Source organism: Ambystoma mexicanum, chromosome 1p (assembly GCF_040938575.1).
Source record: "Ambystoma mexicanum isolate Mex_15411 chromosome 1p, UKY_AmexF1_1, whole genome shotgun sequence".
Lineage (NCBI taxonomy): Eukaryota > Metazoa > Chordata > Amphibia > Caudata > Ambystomatidae > Ambystoma > Ambystoma mexicanum.
In genome coordinates, this window is record NC_090921.1 from 661313585 (window position 1) to 661338281 (window position 24697).

General features: G+C 43.7%; 1 protein-coding gene across 1 annotated transcript in view; it reads left to right on the plus strand.

The window, feature by feature from the left end:
• The first annotated feature begins 19417 nt into the window (after nt 1-19417).
• The window catches only part of TARS2 (threonyl-tRNA synthetase 2, mitochondrial), a 1102517-nt gene continuing 1097237 nt past the window's right edge, over nt 19418-24697 (plus strand). The window contains exon 1 of the mRNA XM_069649728.1: nt 19418-19536. Coding sequence (XP_069505829.1) covers nt 19531-19536 — 6 coding nt within the window. The 5' untranslated portion in view covers nt 19418-19530. The remainder of the gene's footprint in view (nt 19537-24697) is intronic.

The window sequence follows — 24697 nt, forward strand, 5'->3', positions numbered from 1 at the left end:
GCTAGAGTGATTATGGGGACCAATACACATAGACCTATTTGCATCGTAACTGAACGCACAGAAAGACAGCTATTATAGCTGGAGATTAGACCCGTCAGCTCTAGGAGTAAATGCATTTCTGCAAGATTGGAGAGGGATATTGCACTATGCGTTTACCCCCTTCCTAATGATGAGCAGGGTTTTAGCGAAGGCGAGACGAGAGAGAGCATATCTAGTGCGCATTGCTCCTATGTGGAAGGCCCAAGCATGGTTTCCCACTTTGATTGAAATAGTCAGACCTTCCGTGAATTCTAGCAGACAGGGAACGCTTGCTCACGGACCCAGCTTGGTCATGTGTCCTCTGAGAGTGAAAGCGGCTCTCCCATTGATAGTGTGCAGGATATCCGGAGACGCTGGGCTTTACCAGGCATTTCGAAGGAGGCAGCGAAACTCATCGCGAAGCCATAGGCTCCTTCCACGTGGAGGAGCTACAGCGCGGCTTGGAACAAATGGTCGACCGGGTGAAGAGGGAAGACATTGTCATCCTGTTTCTGCCCCTATAGTAGCCGTCCTAAATTTTCTGGCTTCCCTGTTGCAAGATGGTAAGGCATTCAGGACTATCGGAGTGTATAGAGGGGATTCCAGTAGGGGGGGAACCCTGCAGTAGTGAGGCCCATAAAAGAGGCCCGCTTCAAAGCCCCACAGGAACCAATGTATGTGCAGCTGTGGGACGTGACGATAGTGATGCGCCTCTTAGCGAGCTTGCCGACAAATAAGTACCTATCCTTAAAACAATTATCAGGTAAGCTAGCCATATTACTACGCCTAGTGTCATGCAGTAGAGCAGCAGATGTCGGAGCAGTAGAAGTGAACACCCGAAGGGGTGACTTTTACACTAGGTAAGAAAACAAAGACGAACTCCACGTCGACCTCATATCTGTTTGTATCGGACCAACCCAAATGGTGCGTTGCAGCATGCATAGGAGACTACAAATGTAGGACAGCCGAGTATAGACCAGCAGGGTTTACACAGCTATCAATTGCGCGCAGGAAGCCCTATGAAGCGATGGCGACGGCCACCATTGCCAGATGGATACGAGAAGTAATGCAGGTAGCAGGTATCGACCTGAATAGGTTTGGCGCACACTCAGTAAAGGTGGGGCTATTGCCCCGAAAGCATTCATAGCGGGATCACACTGCAAGATATTATGCAAGCAGCAGACTGGGCTAGCGATGGCGCATTCAAGACCTTCTACTTTAAGCTGATTGAGAAAATGGCGACGACAGTAATGGAAAGCTTTGAACAAGCATAATGCTCACCTGTTGTCTGGACATAGAATTAAGATTACCCCTGCATACTGCGCAGGGAGTCTTGATTCTATTAAAGACAAGGAGACAAACATTCATTTCCCGCCCAGCACATGTAAGATATGGTTTATAAGGTGTGATTATTCTTTAAGATGACAGTCCTATTACATGGACACCACCCTCATTGCTTGCCTTGTATGCCCTACAGGAGTCGATCAGAAGGTAAACTGAGCATCAGGGAGTGAGGATGACGCAAGCTAGAGGGAGCAATGAAGTGCAGCAGACATGCAGTGGATTTAAGGTAGTAGAAGGCCCAAAACTTGTTGAGACTTTCGTTTGAGTTAAGTTACAGCGATGAATCAGTTCAGAGCATCCAAAGAGGAGGAGGAGCTAGGAGACAGGAAGTGACGAATGGACTGGGCAAACACTGCCAGGTACTACAAGTGGCAGAGGGAAATGTAGTTCTAAAACGAGAGAAAAAAGGAAAATGAGTGGTTCAAGAAATGTTTACTATTTTTTGTTATTTGGTTAAAACTGCTGAAGAGCGTTATTAAAGAAGTTTGAGCATAATGCTCTCCTCCTTCCTTGTCTTTATCCCTGCACAGTGTGCAGGGGTAATCTTCATTATTCCACTACGTGCCGCACACCCATCTACTTCAGATGAAACTCGGCCTTCAGAGTGTTCGTCCGAGTCTGCCCACGGACTGCAGACTGTAATCACTTGTCGGTACACTTCACAGACTTTCTTTATGAAATGGATCGCAGGCACAGGATTTAGGACACCTCTGTGGCTGCTCTGTTTTCTGGGTGCAGGGTGTTAGATGCTCATGCTGCAATGCACAAGTGCAGTGAGGAGCTGCATCAAGCCCTTGCACACATGGGGCCTCTGATTTAGAGGAAACCACTGGGGGACTCTGGTAAAACCGCTTGCTGCTGAAAAATACAAATAAAAGCCACGAAAACTGGGAATATGCCCAGCCCAGGCCAGAGCAAAGGAAACAAAACAGTTTGATGGCGGAAATGACTTGAAGGAAACAAAACAGTTTGATGGCGGAAGTTACTTTCAGGCCCCCTCCCAGTTTCTTTTTGAAATGCGTTTACTCAATTTTACTTATAAATATGCCGGGTGCACACAGTTAATATTTCCGCATATGCATTAATACTCGTCTTGATTTGTTGTTCTACGACCAGATAGTACAGTGATGTTCAGGTCTTCGAGATCAGATCGTTTTTTGTCAATGTGCCACTGGTACAAAAATCCCGGTTGTCAACTGCTTGTTTAGCTAATGATCATATGCAGATGCCTAAATACATAGAGATGTAGGATTATATTGTGAACATAATCACAGCTTGAATCAGCAACTTTCAATGTCTCTTTTTCCAAGAAAGAATTGACCTTGCTGATAATAGTCGAAGGTTTAATGTTTGCAAATCGGTCAAATACCACAATGAGCTAAGCGCTCTCCCCTAATATTTGTGCACAGCCTTCTGTGGCAGGTTCGAATCCCAGCAGGCTCAATTTAGCCTTTCATCCTTCAGAGGTCGATAAATTGAGTACCACTCTGTGGGGTAATAATGCCTTCTGTTATTTCAGCGCTCTGAGACCTATGGGTGTGTAACGCTATATAAGAAATACATTATTATTTGAAGAACCATTTGTCATAGAAAAATATTTAGAAATGTCCAGCTTAAGTATCAAGCACAACAAATAGACTTGTGCCTTGTCATATTGGTCTAAAATAATGTGGGCGTTTTCTTCCATACCCACATTCTCCTTGGCCCCATCTTGTGTGATATGGTTCCCCCTTTTGGTGATATTTTTTTTTCTAATGGTGATATGAACTGCCTTTGTTGTTATGTTTCTCCAGCATTGGATCCATCATAGATTCACATGCTGTGAATATTCCCCATAGTCAGGCTGTGAATCCTAGGTAAAATAGAGTAGTTTGAATTAAAATGATACTTCAGTCACTTTAGTGCTCCATCATATTGTTTTTGGGTCATACTGCCCACAACCAATAGGGAATACTCCCTTAACTCCTCCCCTGTCGGCCATCTTCAGATTTTTTACCGCACGTTAGTGTTGGGAGTCCTCAAAAATCTTCAACAATTTTCTTTGAATTATATAGCATAATTTTTGTATTTCAACGAGAAAGTAATTTTTTCTTTGTTGCTCGACAACCAGTAACGCAGTACCGAGACCTCTGTCAAACGTTCCCGTCGCCGGATATCGTCGGACATGAGTCAACTACGCAGTTGGGCCTACCTCATGGTGGAATCCACAAGTAAGTGCCTGTTCACGTCGTGTGCCCGGTGTGGTCTGAAGAACGTCTATGTGGAGGATCACCACGAGGAATGCCTCTATTGCCTTCACCTTCGCCCGCAACTTGTCATCAAGGACTGCAAGATCTGCCAGTGAAGGTCAATCACCGCTGTCTGGTCGCATGGCTGGAAGATGCCGGCGAGGCCTCTGACTCTGCTTCGGTACAAAGTCATGCTTCGTTACGGCAGGACGGCCCAGCGAACCACCTCAAGTAAGAGGTACAGATTGCACAACGACCAGGCCATAAGGGAAGCCTCTGGCAACGTCTCGAGGACATCTCAAAGACTGACCATCCTCGAAGGTCGGTACCCAAGGAGAGGCAGGGCGGGAATAGGACCGAAGCCCTTTCCATCGACCCAAGGAGGCATCTGCTTCAAGGTCAAGTCTGGTGAGCATTCCTCTCCGACCTTATTACAGTCAGCTACAAAGTCACCTTCACCAAACTCCAGGGCGTCTACGCCAAAGTCATTGTTGGCAGCTTCCTCCTTGGCGAAGCCGGCAAAATCAGATGACTTGTCCTCGTCATCAGCATCGATGACAACATTGTCAACGACGAAATAGTCTATGAAACAGTTGACACCAGCACCATCATCGAGCAAAATGACAAAGCCATCATCGACCTCAACCTCGATGACTACAACCACGAGCGCATCAACCACAAGCACTTAGTCGACCATACCGTCAACAGCACCGTCAACGAGTCAAAAATCTTGCCAATCCATTGTCACCACAGCTGTTGGCCTTGAGACCAGCACAGCAGAAGCACGGCCAGAATGTCCAAGAACTGTTTCCAAACCTGGGGGTGGCTCTATTACCAGGTGGCCTCGTAGTCCCAGAACCAGGCCTTTCACAGTCAGAAGAGGAGGAAGCTGGTGTCACAGCAGTCATCTCCCCCTAGGGCATTGCCACAGAGAAGTCCACTTCTGTGTGTAGCAAGCCTTATTAGACCACCACCTTTGAACCCCTTGCCATCAGCAGGGGTGGTATAGCCTCTACAACCTTTGCCCCAATGGAATCCTATGCTGTTGAAAGCAGTCCAGCATCAGTAGCCATGTCCTCAAAGGAACGTTTCATTGGACCTTTTGTCCACACTGACAACATTGGTAGCAACCTTGCATGCACTTCCTTTGAGACCACCGGTGGCTGACATTAACGGGCACATACCGTCTGAGGCCCCAGAACCCTCCAGAGAGGGATACAAGATTCTTCGTCCCCCTAAACCACAAAGACGCCGGTCAGTGCCGGAGGTACGGACGGATGAGGGAGCGGAAACTGAGCCGGAAGTGGTCACGTCCCCCACCCATTCCGATACAGATGAGTTCAAAGACTTCACTGCGGATGGTGAGCCAGGTGAGGTGCCCCTCAGGGATTCTCCCCCGGATGAAGTAGGAGCTTTCCATGCGCTCATGCTCAGGGCGTCCACGATCTTCGGCTTAGCACCGGAGGAGCAAAGGAAAGGGAGCGTTTTATATCAAAGCAGAGAACCGCACAGGAAGTCCATCATGGCAATACCTCCACTGGAAGACATCTGGGAAGACAGTTTGGTTGCCATGGCACACCCTGCAACTGCAACTCCAAAGAAGGATGGCTGTGACAAAAAGTACAGGGCTCCAGAGAGCGCTGCTGCCTGACTCTACACACAGCCTATCCCAGTTTCTGCAGCGGCCAGGAAGAGATCAGCCAACCCATCTTCATCCTGCTCAGTGCCCCCAGACAAGGAGGGAAAATGCCCAGACTCCTTTGGCAAGAGAGTCATCATGACAGCTGCCACCACTATCAAGGCAGCTAACACTATGACCATACTCGCAGGCTATGATTGCGAGTTATGGTACAAGTTAGGGCCCCTATTGGAATTCGTGCCGGAGGACAAGCAGCAAGAGGCACTGGACTTTCTCCATTAGTGTGAGCTTGCAACTGACCACGGCATCACTGTTTCCGTCGATATCGCAGACACTGGCTATCGCCAGATGGGTAATGGAGTGGTCCTACGACGATGTGGTTGGCTTAATGTCCATTCCTGGGTTACACACATGCCTTTGGATGGCACAGCCCTGTTCAGGAAAAAGGTAGATGAGTCCCTAAAGGCCATAAAAACAGACACTGAAACTGCCCACTACCTGGACACATTACAACACGAGCGGCAGTCCTTTCATCCAGGAAAAGGATGTTAGAACAGAATTTCATGGGACAACCGCAATACGTACCGGTCGTCGTCGTCCTACAAGAGCCTTTACTCATCAGGGGATCAGTACAGGAAGAGAACCCAGCCCTGCAAGGGTTCCCAGTGACGCTGAATATCCTCTCAGCCTAGGTGCCAGTCTGGCAAGCAAGCATGGCCAGCCCAGAGCCAGAGCCACCCACTTCAGCACCCTAGTGGGGGTCGTCTATCAAACTTCGTCGACGAATGGACTCGAGTAACATCCGAAGCATGGGTGCTGTCCCTCCTCCATCAGGGGCATTCGTTGGAGTTCGTAAAGTACCCTCTAGACATTCCTCCTTTGCGAAGACCAAAAAATTGACAGCTCCTCCTGATTCAGGAAGTGCAGTCTCTGCCAGGGAAGTGCACTGTAGAAAAGGTCCCCAGGAATGAGATACAGAAAGGCGTGTATTCCTGCTACTTCCTGGTAAGGAAAAGGGTTTGCTGAACGAACCAGGAGGTTGGAGATCCATTCTAGACCTAACGGTACTCAACATGTTTCTCAAAGCTCAACCCTTTCGCATGGTAACACTGCAACAATACTCTTCAAGCTGCAGCAGGGGGATTTCCTAGCGTCCCTCGATCTCGAAGACACATACTTCCACATTCCTATTCGCCCTTCACACTGGCCTTACCTTCATTTCGTGGTGGCAGGAGAGCACTTTCAGTTCAAGGCTCTTTCCTTCGGCATCAGATTTGCCCCTCTGGTGTTGACCAAATGCCTCGCACCAGTAGTGGCTCAACTGCGACGGAAAGGAGTCCATGTCTATCCATACTTACACTGGTTAATAAGAGCCCCCTCCTGCTCTCTTGCACAGTTCAACACCGCTGGCGCTATCTAATGTCTTCAACGACTGGGTTTCTCCATCAATTTCCCGAAGTCTCAACTGGCCCCCTCTCGGAGGGCACTGTACCTTGGAGCACTGCTAGACATCAGCACATGCAGAGCCAGGCCCTCAGACGAGAGAGTGACTGCCCTTCTGCAGAAGGTGCACTGCCTCAGCAAAACCCAGATGACCACAGTCCGCAACTACAAGTATTTGCTGGGGATGTTTTCTTCATGCATCCCACTGATCCCCATCTGCAGACTATGCATGAGACAAGTGCAGGAGTTCTTGGATGCCAGATGGGTAAAAGCTTCAGGCTCCTGGGAGGACTGCATTACGCTGACTCCAATCTTCTCTGACTGGCCACCAGAGCAGGCCCTTCCTGAACACATCTTGCAAGGTGCCCCCTTCAGGCTTCCAGTCTATCAAATTACCGAAAACCAGCTACACCTGGTGTTTCAGGAGTGGGGCACCCCAGAAAACGACCTATTTGCCACATGCAACAACAGCCGCGTGTAAGACCTTTGCTAGCCGGTTTCCTCAACCGGACAGTTTGGGGGACGCCTTTGCATTCCCATGGGAGGGGACATTTCTGAATGCTTTTCCCCCAATTCTTCTGGTGCCGCAAGTCCTACACATGTTCAAACAGTTTTGGTGCAGACTGATATTAGTGGCCCCTGCGTGGCCGAGGCATTATTGGTACATGAAGCACCTGGCTCTCTCGGCGACAACTCAAATCAGGCTGCCCCTGCACCAGTCTATCCTGTCCAGGAACCAGGGAAAGTTTCTGCACCACGACCCAGCCTCTCTCAACCTGACTGCCTGTTTTCTGTGTTCCTAGAATTTGGGACCCTTTTCCCTCCTGCAGACTTGCCAGGAAGTGTTCACTTAAGCAAGGACCCCGGTCACCAAATGCTACAAGAGCAGGTGGAAACGTTTCCAGGTGTGGTGCAGAAGACATCACCTGCAGCCACAGACCATCAACCCAGAGAAATTGCTGCCATACCTCTTGTCGCTAGCGGAGTTGGGGTTGACACCCTCCACCATTAAAGTGCACCTGGCCGAAATATCCAAATATAAATATTTCCAGCCCTCTGGAAAGCCTTCCCTCTGGTCTCATTGGCTAGTCAAAGAATTCCTATGAGTTCATTTGCCGCCCTGCACCAGCCTGGGAATTCAACGTACTGCTTACAGGGCTTATGAGTCCCCCCTTTTGAGCCCATGCACCAGGCATCCATCAAGCACCTGTCGTGGAAGATGGCTTTTTTGCTGGAAAATACTTCGGCAAGGCGGGTGGGAGAGATGCAGGCATTTTCTTCAAAACCGCCTTATTTGACTTTCCACAAGTACAAGGCGATTAATTGCGGATTAATCCAAAGTTTATACCTAAGGCCCTTTCATCCTTCAGGTGGTGCTGCCAGTGTTTTTTGCTCACCCACATCGCAGGCAGAACGCACCCTGCACATAATGGATTTGGTGCATGCCCTCAAGTACTATGTGGCCCGCACAAAGTCATTCCGTTTAACAGATCAACTGTTTGTTGCATTTGGACCTACAAGGCCAGACAAGGCTGTCTCAATCTTCAATTGTGAAATGGGTTTCGTCTTGCATCTCATTCTGCCACCAGCAGGCGGGCAGACAGCTCCCGGGCAGACCCTGGGAGCATTCCACTAGGGCAGTGCTTGCTCTCCGGGATCCCACTGCCAGACATCTGCCGCACATCTACCTAGAGATCGGTGCACACATTGATCAGATTCTACTGCGTCGACAGGGATTCCACAGAGGAGTCTAGAGTCGGCCAGCCAGTTCTACGAAACCTGTTTGCATAAGATTGGTAAGTCTCCTTTGGTAAGTGATGCACAAAGCTCCTCATCCCTTGTATATTGGTTATTGTTTTTACTGCTTTATAATCTGTTCACAGAATGTGAATCTATGAAAGATCCAATAGATTCATAGGTTCACATGCAACCCTCCCTCCTTCCCCTCATGGCTCGTCATTTGGCTCTTAATGCCACTTCACGTGCGCTTGCCAAATCTGAAGATGGCCAACAGGGGAGGAATTAAGGGATTATTCCCTATTGGCTGTGGGCAGTGTGACCCAAAAAAGACGACTAAAGTGACTGAAGGTTCAGTTTAATTTAAACTGCTCTTTTTTTACTGAGGATTCCCAGCCTGACGAAAGGGGAATATTCACAGCATGGTGTTAGAGAGATTTCTCACACAAGTGCTAAATTCCCTCTACCTTAGAGCCCTCTAACTCTTTTGCTATATTTTGGGGCTTTGAACTTTTCATTTTTCAATGTGTTTTAATTTTGTGTTCTTTGGTTATGGAGTTTTAAAACAACTCCATAGGCATCATCGTTTTCTGTGTGTCACATAGCACCTTCAGTGCAGTGACCCAGGGGGTTTAAATACCTTCTCTGGGACAGACTACTGTCTCCCAGAGCATGTAAAGTTAAATTGACTTTACTAGTCACTTTAAATTTACAGACCCAGCACACACTATCTTCCTATAGTGTGCTGGAGGGGTTGCCTAGCTTCCCCTGAGTCAAAACACTCATTTAACAGTCAAATGTTACCCATTCCTACTTTAAATGGCTGCAAACTACCATGATTTTTCCCGACCGCGAACAACGGTAGCTAAAAATCGGGTCAGCCATATTTTTCACTATGGTGCCCAAGACCTATCTGTAAAAACAGACTCCAGTCATCTTTTTTCGCCATTTCTTTTAGGAAAGGTCCTTCTTGTGTTTGTCTGTGTGCGCCAAATCAGGTTTGGTTCCTTTATTCGTTGGCCTTTGGTGGGCTTCAGTGCTGAAGCCCTCCTCTGGCGCCTGAGTGTCTGGGATGGACAGGATGTGAGGGAGGTGCCCGAACCTCCCTGTGCTTAGTCTCTTAGGAGACCTGAATGCACTCTGGCGTGATTGACCGGCTGTCTGTCCGGCAAGGACAGCCACCCTGCTGTGTGATTGACAGCCAGGCTGGAATCAATGGGGAAAAACTGTTTAAAAGCAGGTCTCTGGGACTTAGAAAGCAGAGTCGACCACTGGAACGAAAGAACCGAATACCAGCTGAAGGAAGAGGACTGCTGCAACTCCTGGACGACCGGTGAAGCCCTGCTGCAGGTCCGAATTGCCTGAAACTCCATCGACAGAGAAGCCCTTCAAGATTAACTTCTTCCCTTGAGTTTGGTGGGAACAACCAACTCTCAAGCCACCTGGACACCTTCCCCATCCTGGTCGAATTTTCTTCAGCTGTTGAAAACCGGATCGCCAGGGGGAAGGAAAGCAGCTTGTGGACTTTAAGGCACTCACACCTTAAACCGATGTTTTGTTAAGCTTGTGTCCTCTTCCCTGGGCAGTGCAGGAACCTCCCGGAGTCGTCCTTCTTGTCCCTACGACTGAAGCTCAGGAACAGCGAGATCTGCTCGAACTGCCAGGAACAACTGCCTCAGCTACAGCTCTTTTTCACTTTAAAGGTACTGTGCAAACGTGGTCCGGAAATCTTTTTGCCACAGTGAAAGTTTGTGAAACCTTCCCGACTTCGAAGGCTTGTCCTTCCCTAAACATTCATCTAACTTTTCGCCTGACCAAATTCTTCTGAGATCCGTGGCAAATACTTAACCGTTTACTACCAGAACTGTGCTATCCTATACAAAGACTCTGAACCATTGACTTTGGCCCAGGCCTATGAATTGAATTTCTGGTTACAGTTAACTGAAACCCTTTGCCCTGCCTATGAAAGTATTTGTGCTATTGATTCGTATAACCTTGTCTTTTTACCCCTTTTAAAAGTATCTGAAGTGCCATTTTGCTCCCACTTCAGGGGAGCTGAACTTGTTCAGTAACTTATTGTTTGTGTATTTGTGGTATATTAGTATATGGCATTGAGCTGCTCTTGCTAGTGTAACATTTTCAAACTGTGTAAATAAATGTGTATTCTTTTACCAAGAAACCTTGAGTAAGTCTTTGTTTGAACCACTGTATTTGTTGGTCCTTTGTGTAACTTGTTCTACTGCTCACTCAACTCTTGAGATAGGTCTGGCTGCTCAGCCACTGCTACCACATAACTGTGTAGTACAGGCTTGTACCAAAGGTAAAATTGTACTGACGCTTGTAGTCTTAATTGCATGTAGTGTTCCCAAAGGGTACTGCATGTGATTCTGCCTAACACATGTAAATCTATGAAAGCTCCCAATGCTGTAGAACAAGAGTTAAAGGTAAGTAACTTGTTCCTTCCTTTTATATGGGAAGGGCAAACATAGTTTTGGAAAGCAATGGAGTGCTGCATCAGGTGTGGGCGGTATTATATATGCATATGGTACTAATATGACAGGAAGGGTAGGGGAAAGGTGATGGGGAGTAAATCAAGTAATCTCAGCATTCATAGTGCGCCTGTAGTGCTGGTGGTGGGGGGCGGGGGGAAATATTGGTCTTCTGCAAGTTGATTGCCAAGTTACAGACCTTAAGGATGCTAGTAAACTTTCTCGGTTGAAGCTCATAATGGAATGGGCATGCCAAATGTTGAGTGTGATGAGGTTTTGGAGTCTTGGGGCATAGACCTATGTAATTTCTCTCTGGTTTAAGCTTTTGCAGTTCCTGTCTGTCAAGGGTTTGGCACTTGTTGGTGCAGAATCCGACAGAGATTGTGTGCTTCTTTGCCAGAGATATTTGGAATTTCATAATCGCTACTTCGTAGGCCATGCAGTCTATTATTAAAATGATGCAGACATGTAGGGAGAGATAATGTAAGTCATGGTTGTGGTGATGTATTCTAATTTACGTTGCCTTTTTATTATACCCAGTGGCATGGATGGCAAGTTGCATGGTAGCTAGAAAAGGCTGTTGGATGCCAGTGAGCAGGGCACCCCTCCACCCCAACTGGTGTAACGGGAGCCCCAGCAGCCCCTGCGGGGCAAGGGGGCCTGCTAGCACAAGTCCTGGGAGGGGGCCCCACTTGGAGAAAAAAAACGTGTAAACTTTATTGGATTATAAACCTGGTGCTCCGCCTGCATCCACCGCCATCCAGCCTCTCTCTAACTGCTCACAGTCACCCAGTTCCAAACGAACCTCACTCTGCTTTCCAACCCAAACATTCCAGGCATGCGGCTGAAGGCAGCACCATTTATATACATTACAATAGTATGTGAAATCAACATTACCATATAAGTGACATCCTAATGCCTGGCACAATGTACACAGACTACTACACTGGGCTTGAGTGTCTCCTGTATTCATCTAGTTCCTTGGTGAGGATTTGCACGAGGACTTTGCAGAGGGAACTGAGGTTCGGGTAGTCCTGGCTGGCTGAGATCTTGGAGGGCAGACTGCTATTGAGTGCTGCATTGGCGCAGTACTTACGTTTGTGGATCAAAGAGCAGAGATGGTTTCGACTGCATTGGAGTCAAAGCAGATTGCCTGTCAACGGACATAGACTTATGTTTTGCTTGTTCAATGCTTGAACTATGATAGCCTCGATCCCTAATTCTTAAAGACCTAGGGCCTGATTCACGGAACGTTTTCCAATGGGATTGCGCCATTATAAAACACTTCCATGAATCAGGCCCATAATCTCGAGTTGTTTGGCCAGTTCAAATTGATTATAAGGGAGATGTTTCTTCACTCTTGCAGGGTAAAAGCTGTCTGCCCCGAGTGTGCAATTCCTGTCTGTTGGCTTGTTATAGATATTAGTTATAAACTGCTCTGTGTCATAGGAATTGAACACATTTACGTTCAAGAAATCTGTGTATGGGGTTTGCTGTGTTCATAGTGAATTTGAACTTTGGATTTATGCCGTTCAAGAACTCATGACCATATTTTTATTATTTCAGAGACCCATGCCATAACCCAAAAATATCATCTATGTACCTATACCACTTAAGAATGAGTGGATTCTGTGTCTCATTATGGAGTATATGGGTAGTTACAAATAAGTACATACATATATTTGCATATGTAGGAGCTGCAGCCGAACCCATAGAGGTCCCAGATATTTGTAAATAGTTATAATCTAAAAAAAAAAGTGTTCAGTAATACCAATAGGAAAACATTTTCAGCACCTCCTGCATGATGTTGCAATAAGAACCACTCGACAGCATGTATACCATCTTCAAGGGAAATAGATGTATATAAATTTACCACATCTATAGTGAAAAGTAGAGAAACTAGGTTGGCAAGAGGGGAAAGGACCTGTTGGATTAGGTGTGGTGAGAGGTGCTGCAGGTGGATGCGGGGGGCGGGATATGCCAAATCTTCCGCCAGGTAAGTAAACAAAAATCAAGTTTTGCAAGCACACTGCGCAACAACACTTAATTAAAGCCAAAATGGTATAGTGATTTTTAATGAAAGCTAGAGTGAAAAGTATGCAATCATCTGCAAGTTTACCAATATCCTTAAATATGTGAAGAAAATGCCCAGTGTCCTTTAGAAAGGTGCCCGTTGCTTGTACAAGGGGTTGTAAGAAGGAATCCACATATTGTGCCAACTGTTCCAAGAGACCACTAGTCCCAGCTACTGTGGGGCATAGCGGAGGGTTAATATGATCCTTTAGATTTTAGGAAATCCATAAAAGACTGGCATGCTAGGATGTGGATTTGTCCGAAAATTCAATGTTTTATCTGAAATGCATTCCCTTTGCAGAAAGTTCTTAATCATCTCGCTTATTGTCCCAGTAGGGTCACTTTCTAGTAATAGGTAAAGGTTTTCATCTTGAAGGTGTACATTTACTGCTTCATGATCTTTTCCTGTATCCATAATTACTATTGAGCCACCCTTATCTGCAGGTTTGATTGTGAGGGATTGGTTCTGGAAAAGTCCTTTAATGACTTGTTTTTCATTCCAAGTCATGTGTTATAATTACGATCTTTATTTTTATTTTTTTGAACCTTTATTTTAGCTTGGCAAGCAGTCATAACATTAACACATACTTCAGCAAATCAAAACTGACCGTGGATATAGGCACAGTGCTCCAATTCGACTTACATCACTATTGGGAGAGCATATGCAACACAGGTCTGAAAAAGCAGAACATGATTGAGTATGAGGCCCACCACTCTGGCGTTAAATACCTAAGTAACATTACAATGATGCTAGGTACACCCTGAATTCAGCCCGCATGTCCTTTGGTCTAGATGTGGCAGGCAGCATGTTAATAAAGAGCTCTTCAATCTTCAGCCCACGTCAAGTCTTTCAGCCTTCCTCCACCTTGTGGGGGTATAGCATCCTTCCACTTCATCAGTATATAACATTTCACTATTAGGCAGCCCATATTGAGAAAGGACCTGAGATGTCTCCCTGGGACATCCACCCACAACCCGAACAGTGCACTCATAGAGGTACATGGCAATAGGCAGTTCACCACCTTGGACAATATTTCAAACACATAACACATCTCCAGAAGTCATACAGCTTGGTACACCCCCAAAACATGTGCCAGTGCCCTGCCCCATCACCTCGGCATCTGGGACATCTATATTCTGATCCCGGGTAGATTTGAGCAATCCTTCTGGGGGTATAATACAGTCTGTTGCGCACCTTGAACTTGATCAGTTTAAATCTGGTATTCAACAAGACAGATTTATTCAAGGAACACATTGCGGCCCACTGACCATCTGACATATCTACCCCCATATCTAGTGCCTACTTATTGTGTGCCTTTGGGTTCTGGGTCACCCCTTTGTTAATGATCATGATGTACAGTGAGGATAGCAGCTTGTGACAACCATACGAGTTGGAAATGGATTTAAGGAGCTTATCCTCCAAGTGTTCTAATGGGTACTCCTCCCACAGCTTGACTGCCGCTGCCGTTAACCTGTAGGATCTCCGAGGTCGTACCTCTGTGGCTCTACTTCCAGGTTTGTAGTGTGAGGAATTTACCCTCTGGGAACATGTCACCCAATGTTCTATAACCAAGCTTTTCCCAGTGCGTATGGAGATTGCAATCCCATGTGATGAGGGAGGGAGGTCGGGGAAGTTCCAGAGAGGCAGCCGCTTGTAGTATGGATGACCTAACCCAATCCTCAAAAATATGGTTCGCCATGCAGAAAGTGTGGTTTGTACTGGGTCGAATGGGCAATAATTTTTGTATGCTGAGCAACAGTCCGCCCTCAGGACCGAACCACCAGCCTATAAAAGCCAACAAAACCCGCTGTGAGCTCTTCCTGTAGGGACTGTAATGTCTGCAGCCCTGCTCTGGGGGCAGAGGGCAGCTCCAGTGCTTCCTGAGATAAAGCCTTGGGTGGGAGATGTGGCGACAGTCGGTATACCTGTGGCGCAGACCGGTTGGGACTCCAGCCACAGTTTTCAGTCCATTTTGGCCCACCACTAAATAAGGCCCAGAGATGCTCCCCCCACGTGGTCATCCTGGGCGCTCCAGTGTTATTTGCACCTCCTGTTCCACATGTGATCTGTGCCCCTTCACTATGCCCCCAGGCCCGGTCCTGACCTCAGGGGTTCACAGCCCAGTTTGGGGCACTCCACTGCAGTGTCAGGGCCACTGGTTCTCCAACAATGTTGTCAGCCTCTTATCTTAGCATTTGTAGAGTGTCACGTTTGCCAGAGGGCATCTTGGTGCTATAGCAGCAGTTAGACGAGCAGTAAGGAAAATTATTCAAACAGAGAAGTCTTAAGGAGGCGATGCAAAGAGAGATGATCTTTAGTAGCGCGTAACGGCTGTGGAAGCGGGTTCGACAGCTTAGCTGCAGGAACGGAGAATGCACGGCCATCCACTGGGAGAGACAAACAAAAGGCACTTGAATGTTAAGTGACTCCTGATACCACAAAGAATAGATTAGGCACATAGGGGCAACATTTGAACTGCAGGTATTCTCCCATGCCATAAAAGGCCCATGCTCTATGTACATAGATTTAAATTGGACTCTTTGGAAGACAGGAAGTCAATGCAGTTGTCTCAAGGAAGTGGAAATGTTCATAGATGCTACATTTTGCAAGATGTGGAGGTGGCCCACCATATAGTGGCTGGGCTAAGTACAGGGAATTGCCATGGTCGATTGTGCTAAACACCAAAGAGGCTACTGCAGATGCATGCAGCTGCAGTGAAATAAAGAAAAGCACCTTGCACAAGACCCTAAGTTTTTGTAGTGCCCAGATTGGAAGACAGATGCTACTTGTGCCTCGAGAGAGAGGGAGAGAGAGGATGAGAGCTTGACACCTAAATCCCTCACCAACGCCACCGGTGCAGGATAGGATCCAAGAAAAGGGAGTTTAACCAGTAGTTGCATATATATATATATATATATATATATATATATATATATATATATATATATATATATATATATATATATAATAAAGTGGTCGGCAAGGCAGACCCCTGGGGGACCCCACAAGAAAAAGGAAGAAGAGAAAAGCAGAAAGGAAGAAGCGAAAGAGATTGGACCCGACCTGACAGAAAAGACTTAAACCAAAGCAGCACCTTCCTGGCTATCCCAGCCCTGGCAAGTCGATCAAGCAGGATGGAGTGCTCATCTTGGGAGCCTCCCCTGATGTTCATCAGATTGTGCAGGCCCTGCTAGCTTTGCCCCCTCAGGGTTTCCGTGCAGAAGCAGCATGGTGTTGTGGCCGAATCTCCAGCGGTATAGGGGTACAGCAGAGTCAGCTATGGCGGGCACCCCATGCCAATGATGAAGTGGGTGTCCGCCAGCCAGACTGTTATCTCGAAGGGCAGAAGAGGTATGTTCATACTGCATTGGACCAGCTCTCTTTTTGGTTTAAATTCCTTATATTCTGTTGAGGAGGATAAGGCCTCTTGATCTGTTTCCTTTATTCAAAGAACAATCTCAATCTCCGTTTCCTTGTAAATTTAAAAAAGTCTACCTGATCTGATCTTCAAATAAAGAAGAATTATAACTCTATGTGAAGGATAGACATTTTTGTAGGGTATGCTGTTCAAATTCAGACAAATTATAGCTTGATACATTGAACACCAGTTTTTTTTTCTGAGTTATATTTGATCTTCTCTTCCCAAGTCGTGCAATCTTTTTCTCTAAAAAACAACAATAGGGGGGCGGGTCTAGATTTCTAGTTTACGGAACCATTGTTTCTACTTGCGTTACAGGTGGGTTTGTGTTATCCTGGTGTGAACTACTCCCAGGGGGAAATTTAGTGCTGCTTTGAGAGCCTGATGTTTTGGAAAGTCTCTGATTGTGTGCATCTTGCCCTGTTTTTTTTTCCATACATGTCCTGCCATGTGTAAACCATGTAATTTTTATAATCCAAAGTGTCCCTATGGAACTTTCTGATTTTACGTTGCGCCAAGTCTTCTTTGTAATCAAATAGCTTTTGAAGAATATCATCCAACATTTTTTTTCTAAATCAGCACTTGAAAGAAATTCTACCGTATTCCCTTTTAGATACTCAATTTCTTGATCAAATTTCTCAATGGACTAACTTAATTCCTCAACAGTAAAAAATCTTTGTTGTGTTTACACACAATGGGTCTTAAAGAAATTCTCAACCCTCTAGGTTTAAGTTTAGCCTTGAAGTGCACCCCTAAAGTTGAAGCGTTAAGCTTCCTAGCCAGGATTATGTGTATAGTTAATTTCTTTCCTGATTAGAACTTCCACTTGACATACTATTTAATCAGTGTTGCCCGTGGAGACTGAGTGACTAGTATCTTTGATGAGGTTTAGTATTCTATTCGCATCCACTTGTGTAAAATACAAGGTTTCTGCCTTTTTATCTGTGAGTGTATCAATCCTTGAAAATTACATTGTGTAGGTGCAAATCATACAAAGAGCCAGAAGCTGTATCCAAGCAATTCTACGCTCAAATTATTGTCAGCCTTTTAGCATGAGGCGAGCAGAGTTAACGGAAGGATTTGAACCATTCTAACATTGGTAACAATTCTGTATTTAAGAAATCAATCTTTAGTGGAATGCACTGTGATTGTCATAGCCTCAATCCTTAAAACTCGATTATGTCTTTGAGATTTAAGGATAGAGGCTATAACTGATTGATCAACTATAACTTGATAGAGCCTATCAAGAATTGATTAAGCAAAACTTAAGTCTATGTCCACAGACAATCTGCTTTGACTCCTATGCAGTCCAAATCATCTCCAGACCTTATCTATTTTACCACATACCTGAAACAAAGCAAAATACTACAAAAAAACATCAAAGCATTTTTTTTCTGAGTTATGTTTGATCTTCTCTTCCCAAGTCGTGCAATCTTTTTCTCTAAAAAACAACCATATGGGGGGTCTAGATCTCTAATTTCCGGAACCATTGTTTCTACTTGCGTAACAGGTTGGTTTGTGTTATCCTGGTCTGAACTACTCCCAGGGGAAATTTAGTGCTGCTTTGAGAGTCTGATGTTTTGGAAAGTCTCTGGTTTTGTGCATCTTCCCCTGTATTTTTTGTTCTATACATATCAGAAGGTAGGGGGTTACACCATCTATTTACAGACGCTCCAACCTTTTCTTTTAAAAGGAGCCATACATTATTTCAACAATTGGTGGTAGCAGAACATTCCAGTTTAGACTCCCACACTTCTGAGCACTCGGCAAAGAGGCACAAACCCTTGTTTAAATTGTCATTTCATCATGCATGGGCCTATAATACACCACACTTTAAAGGGACAAAACATTTACCTATGACACTGTGCTATGTGCGACTCTGTGATTTATGCTATTAAATGCTCTTGCAGAAAAATGTATGTAGGTAAAACTACGCGCAAAGTCAAGATTAGATTGAATTGACACTGCTTGACCATCCAACTGGAGAAAAAAAAGCAATTCTCCATCTTGTCATTATGTGGAACACAACCATAATGTATCAGAAATGCAGTTATATGTACAACAAGCGGTATTGAAACGTAAAAGAAGTGGAGACTATGAAAAACTTCTTTCTCAACAGAAAGCATTTGGGATAATTCCTTTGGGCACATAAACCCCTGACGGCCTGAATGACCACCAAGAACTTCAATATTTCTGTGAGATAATGATCTTTTTCAAACATTCTAATAATCAGTTACTTTACGTCAAACATGGGGCAGCGGTTGCCTACTTATGACAATAAATCTAGTGTGTTGCAAAATGCCTAAGACTCATTAAGGTATTCTATCAAATGAAAAGCCTGATATTCAGGATGAGCTTACTTCTATTCATTCTTTAATAATGTGTTTTAACTGATGTTAATACAGAAATCTGTCTTATTTTACTGTGTTTTTAACGTTATTCTCAAAGATTGTTTTTAAATATGTGCCTTCTAGTTCTGTAAATGATAGAGGTTCTGTGATTAATTTCCTTGAATTGATATTATTCAATGAATGCTGCAATGCTATTATCATTTACGGTACAACTCTTATTTTCTTAGTGGACTTATTTTGCACCTAATCCTATGCAACATGTGACCATGTAGCATCTAGTTTTGTTTAATTTGATTACTGTTACAGTAACCATGTAAGTGAACTGTGTCTGTATGACATCAGCAATCACGTTGTCATGTTCAGCGTGATGACGTCATCGTTACTGTACACGCAGCTATCCGCCATTGCACTGTATAAAACTTAAATCCACTTTACAATCCATTTCAATCCTCTAAATCCAGGGTGGCTTTTCTTGAAGGACTCACTAGATTGAGAATTGGTGAGCAAGCGTAATTGGATTCATGTTCATATTTTTTTAGTTTTGCAATTTCTTTAGATTATTGTGGCTTAGTACTAATTTGTCTTTATTTTGATTTTTCTTTTGTGCAACTTTAATAGTGTTGAGACCTGGCAGCTCCCTAGGATAATAATTTTTTTCCCTTTTTTCTCCCATTGAAGGATGTGGCATTATATATACAATACCGTCCCCAGCGGCATGCTTATGAATCATATTACCTTATCTTTCCAGGGACATGGTTGATGGATTATTGGAGGACTACATTTTAGAACATGAAGGTACCTTTTCTGAATAGTACTCAGAATGTAACTTTGTTTATTTATTCAAAACATTATATAGATGTAGAGTAACAAACATACATACACACATACAAGTATTCTATTATATCTTACTATATCGAAGGAGTCTTCTTTTCTTTGTGTTTTTTGTAGCCTGGTGATATTTCTGAAGAAGGTCCATAGGCCAAAACGCGTGAAGCACAATCCATACACTGTTTAACTATGATCATGTAATGATATGATGGTATTATACCATATGATTTTATATGTATAATTGAAGTGCTATACATGTATGAAATTATTATACTATTGCTTATCGATCATTTAAATATTTTTTGAGTGGAGCATGGATAGTCTCTTCCTAGCACAAGGAGTGCCTGACATTGCATTGTGAATTGCGCACCGAGCCAAGGTGTGTTTTACCTTTGCTCCTCAATAAAATGTGTTCATTTAATTCAAGTCTATTTACGTTGTTTATCACAAATAAGCTTATATAATCGGAGTGCATTTCACTAAAGATTAGATACATAAGTGTTACCAATGTTAGAATGGTGCAAATCCCTCTGTTAACTCAGCGTGCCTCATGCTCAATGGGTGCCAATAATGTGAGTGTAGACACCCAAGCTTGCAGTTTTTCGTGCCTTATGTCCTCACCCCCTCAAGGATCTAAGGCATTGTGTCCCATAGCTTTAGGTATCACTTTGTAATGGAAGATTATCTTGTGGCACTGTTAAGTGCTCAAAGTTGGCCATAGTTTGTCATACATCTGAGGGGTACATTATTGGCTAATTTGAAGTTGTCTCTTTTGTAACTGTACTTTTGGTTCTGTAGGGTTGTTATGGCAGATCTGGTGATAAGTTGTCACGTTTTGCATCTTCAACATTGCATGCATTAGTTCCCTGTTTAACTTGTTCTTCAACTGGTAGAAATGCACTTCTATGGAGGAACAGTATTAGATTTTTCACTTGCTTGTATGCAAATAGTTATTTAAAAATGTCCCTCCATGTCTAATCCCTGTTGAATATTAATGGTAGGTCCTAAACCATTCAATTCAGTTATGTTTGTGCTTGTTTCGTCTCAACCAAGTTTGTTCTGTACCTTGTCTTTAAATTGTATCCAGTCATCTGAGTATTTTCAATATGTCAATTAGTCTGACTGAGTGTGGCTTGCCTTCCTATTGCAGCACATAAATTGGTATCGGATGGCCTGGCTATAGTTAATGGATCGTTTTGTGTGGCTGTGATGCGCACCTGCCCTGTGCAGGAATTTGTTGCTGTCTGTATTTTCAAGGGGGCTGTTCCAACCGCAATAGTGCTATGCAGGGAATGTATACTCTTCGTGGAGTATTCCATGGTGTACTTAATGCAGTGGTGGAAGCCATTTAGGGATTCATGTATTGTCTAAGGGAATCTTCGCCTTTGGTTCATATCAAGAAAATGTCAATGTACTGCATGTATGTTAGTGGTTTCTGAGATTTTTCTAAAAACTGCTGCTCGAAGTCTGCCGGGGTGGTTTGCATACTGAGGCACATTTTCTGTGTCCATGGCCATGCCTGTCTTTTGTACAAAATGTATTTCACCCATTGAAGAAAAAAGTTGCCGTGTGCGTATGAACTTTGATATCTGTAATGGCTCTGATTGTGGTATCTATCTTGTTGGTTCTGTTTTGCAGGAATCTCCAGCATGCAGCTATTCATCTTCATGTGGAATGGTAGCATGTGTACCACTGAATGCAATCCTGACAGCATTGGGCGTTGCCTCACTTTATGCCACCTCTCAAATCTTATAACACTGTGTAGTCCTGTATGTCTAACACCAAAAAAATGGATTCAATATATCCAGATATGGCTTCAATTAATGTATTGACCCCAGAGATGATTGGGCTGCCTCGATTTCCTGGTTTGTGGATATTTGAGAGCAAATAGAATATCTCGGGGGTCTGTTTGGTGTCAAATATTGGAAGTGTTCCTCAATACTGCTTGACCATGGACTTGTTGATTTATCAGGAAGGCATGAGTGTGCCTTTGGCCAGGATCCTGTTTTGAATTCTAGCCATTTCTGTTGTAAGTGTGAAGGAAAGTTATGACGTCTGTAAAACTGGTTTCCTCATGAGGTATTCCTGGAATGGGCAGTAATGTAGCCATGCCCTCTATCAATTAGTAAATTGTGTATTCTATTGAAATAATATTGCAGTAATTTGACTTTACAAAGCACTTTGCAAATATGTGTTACAGACTAGACCTATTTAGGGGTGTGAATGGAGAATGTGGCCTTTTTGAGTGATGCAGCATGGTTCTAGGACCTTCGTAGGAACAGGTGTGGAATGTGGGGTAATTTCAGGAAAATTGGAGTAGTTTGGATACCTTTCGAGCGTGGCCCCATAATCTGCTCTGCCGTATAAATACTATGGGTATGAAAGCCCGGTTCCTGGTTGTCTTTGTGTCTGGCACACTTTTGTGGACTTTGATTAAAAAGTACAGGTTTAGGTAAATGCAGTACCCATTGCCTAGGCTGCCAACTTCTTTTTCTTAAGGTCTGGGTGCTGTGCTTGAAATGGCCTGGTTACTGGCCTTGTTCATGTATGGCTGATGGGTCAATTGAGTCTAGGAGCTGCACTTACACAGATCTGGTTTTATGCGTTAACTTTGTTCTTGGGTGTAGAGATGGTGCACTTAAGAAGACTTGATTATCATAAGGGTCGGAGCAGCAGAAGCTTGTTTTCATATGTCTGTGATCCTTTAGGGAAATCATGTTTTCTCTGCATCCCTAGATTACAACTTGAGACAGTTGTATTTGGAACAGGTGAGATCATCTTGGTGGACTTGAGGGTTTGCACTGTTAACGTATTTATGTAGTCCAGGTTGGATTGATCTAATGACTACATGGATTTCATCATTGTAAGTTAGAGAGGAAGGCTTTGAGGTATTTAGGTGGTTAGTATTTTGATATGGGATGCCATTTACAGGGAGGATTATCATTTAGATCTGAGACTGGCCTTTATTCCAATTCCTGATTTATGCCTCTTTGAACGGCCCACTCTATTTTTCAGACTTTATTTCAGGAAAGTAGAGGTCACGTACCATTACAGGTCAGTTTGCTAAACCTATGGCTGTTTGATTACTGTAAAGTGCACCTTCTACCATTTGAGGGACCCTTTAGAGCATTATGTAAGAAAGCTTCACAGCACAACTGATGCATATTTGTGTACAGAGAGCGGGTGTATAGCTAGGCAATAGTCTGGTGTCCCATATGGATATTTGAGTGCACAGTTCATAGAAATTAGACCTTGGAGGTGAGCCCTGCTGGCAGCTGTATCAATTGGGACCAGCATTAAAGAAAGGATGTTAATCAATTACCATTGTCAAATTATTACCTCTGAGCTAAATGCAACTGTATACATTCCTGTACCAAGGGGATTGCTTATTTTTTAATATACCAAAATCAGGAAAGGGTTGGCTTTTTGCCTGAATACATATTTTTCATATGCAAACTGAATATATCTATTTTTTTTAAACAAGATTTTATTTTGGGATCAAATTGCATGGGGGTTTAAATGCCTGAATTAAGATCGTTTAATGCTCTCCTACGGTAAATAATTGGATGTTTATTTGGTTGCAATACATTTCTTGAAGAATAAGTTCATATTTACACATCTTTTTACCATACTTTTAAGTATGTAAATGTGGATAAGACCTGATCTTCAAATAGAGGTGAATACTAGCTTTGTATATTCCTTGACTGATACACCATGGTAGGTCACTAGATATCCAAGCAATTATACATAAATATTAAATCAACCCTCACTTTTGAGAATTTGACTTTTGAAACTGAGCTGACGATTACGCAGTAGGTTTTCAAGGTGGATGGGAATCCTTCAGTGGGCAGATTCCATTTAGATGCAAAATCTTCTTAAGTTCTTTATAGTCTACTTTATATTCCTTGCTAAACTTTATTTGTAAGGTTACAGCTCTGTGATGTTGTGCATTTTTGGCTGTTTTAGTTCATTATCTACTGTTCATTATTCCCTTAAATTGGTGTAAAACAATATCCTACAATTGCTTTCTATTGGCTTTTTCTGATTGCATGAACCAAGTGTACAGTTATTTTATCATGTTATGTTTGGAATTGTTCTCTGTATTGTCTTTGAATAGCTGTTTACTTCTGGTGTAGACAATTCATAATTTCTTTTTAGGATTGATTTTACCTGTTCCACAGAAGATGTCAAATTTTAATGTTCAATAATACTGCTTATTTTCCAAATCTGGTTAGCTCTGTATGCCATTTTGCATTCCATACATTAAAAAGGTGATTTCCAACAAAGTAGTCCATTGTGTTTTGTAATATTGTTGTGCTAAACTCAAAAGATATGTTTAACTAAAACACATCTCAGTTTAATGTCTGCAAAACACTTAGTTTCGTATTTGAGTAACATATTCGGGGAGTTTTTAGAGTAGTGTGTTCAGTGTTTATTTCTAATGATGCATACATTTGCCATAGTGAGTGCCCTCCTCTTATTGCATGAAATAGTCAATCCCACACTGAGAAAACAAGGGCTGATTATCTGTTAAACTCTAGCCCGCATTCCATTGCCAATTCAGATTCTCTGATGTGGGAGAGTTCCCTAAAGCCCTTTTTATTTTAAGTATAATCACCCACCAGTTCCCTCTAAGTCTACACAGTGAAATACTTTGAAATAAATGTTTCCATGTCACAGGTTTTTATATCATGATTTCAGTAGTTCATTTGTATGTATTCTTTGTGTATCAGAGACTCTTTGTTTTCTACTTCTTTAGATTGCCTTGTAATGTTGTTGTTCTTTGGAAATGGCCTGGCGAGGTGGAGCTTTATGCACCAAATCATGCCTAGTGTTAAATCTCCTGGCTCCATTTCTTGTTCGACAGCTTGCTCTGTCATCTAAGTGATTGCGGCTAACTTTTTCTGAGGAACTATGATTGTTAAAGACCCCCAAAATACCAGTTAAGCACGTCATTCACCTGTAGCCTTCTTTGGGCTGAAAAGATTGAATGAGTACATACCACTGGGCAGAGAACCTGGAAAGATGCAGAAAGAAAACATTTTAAGATGGAAAATATAGGATTTCATTTTTATTGTGCAGAGAAAACACACTACGGTTTCTTCAGGGACTAAGCACACAGCTCTGT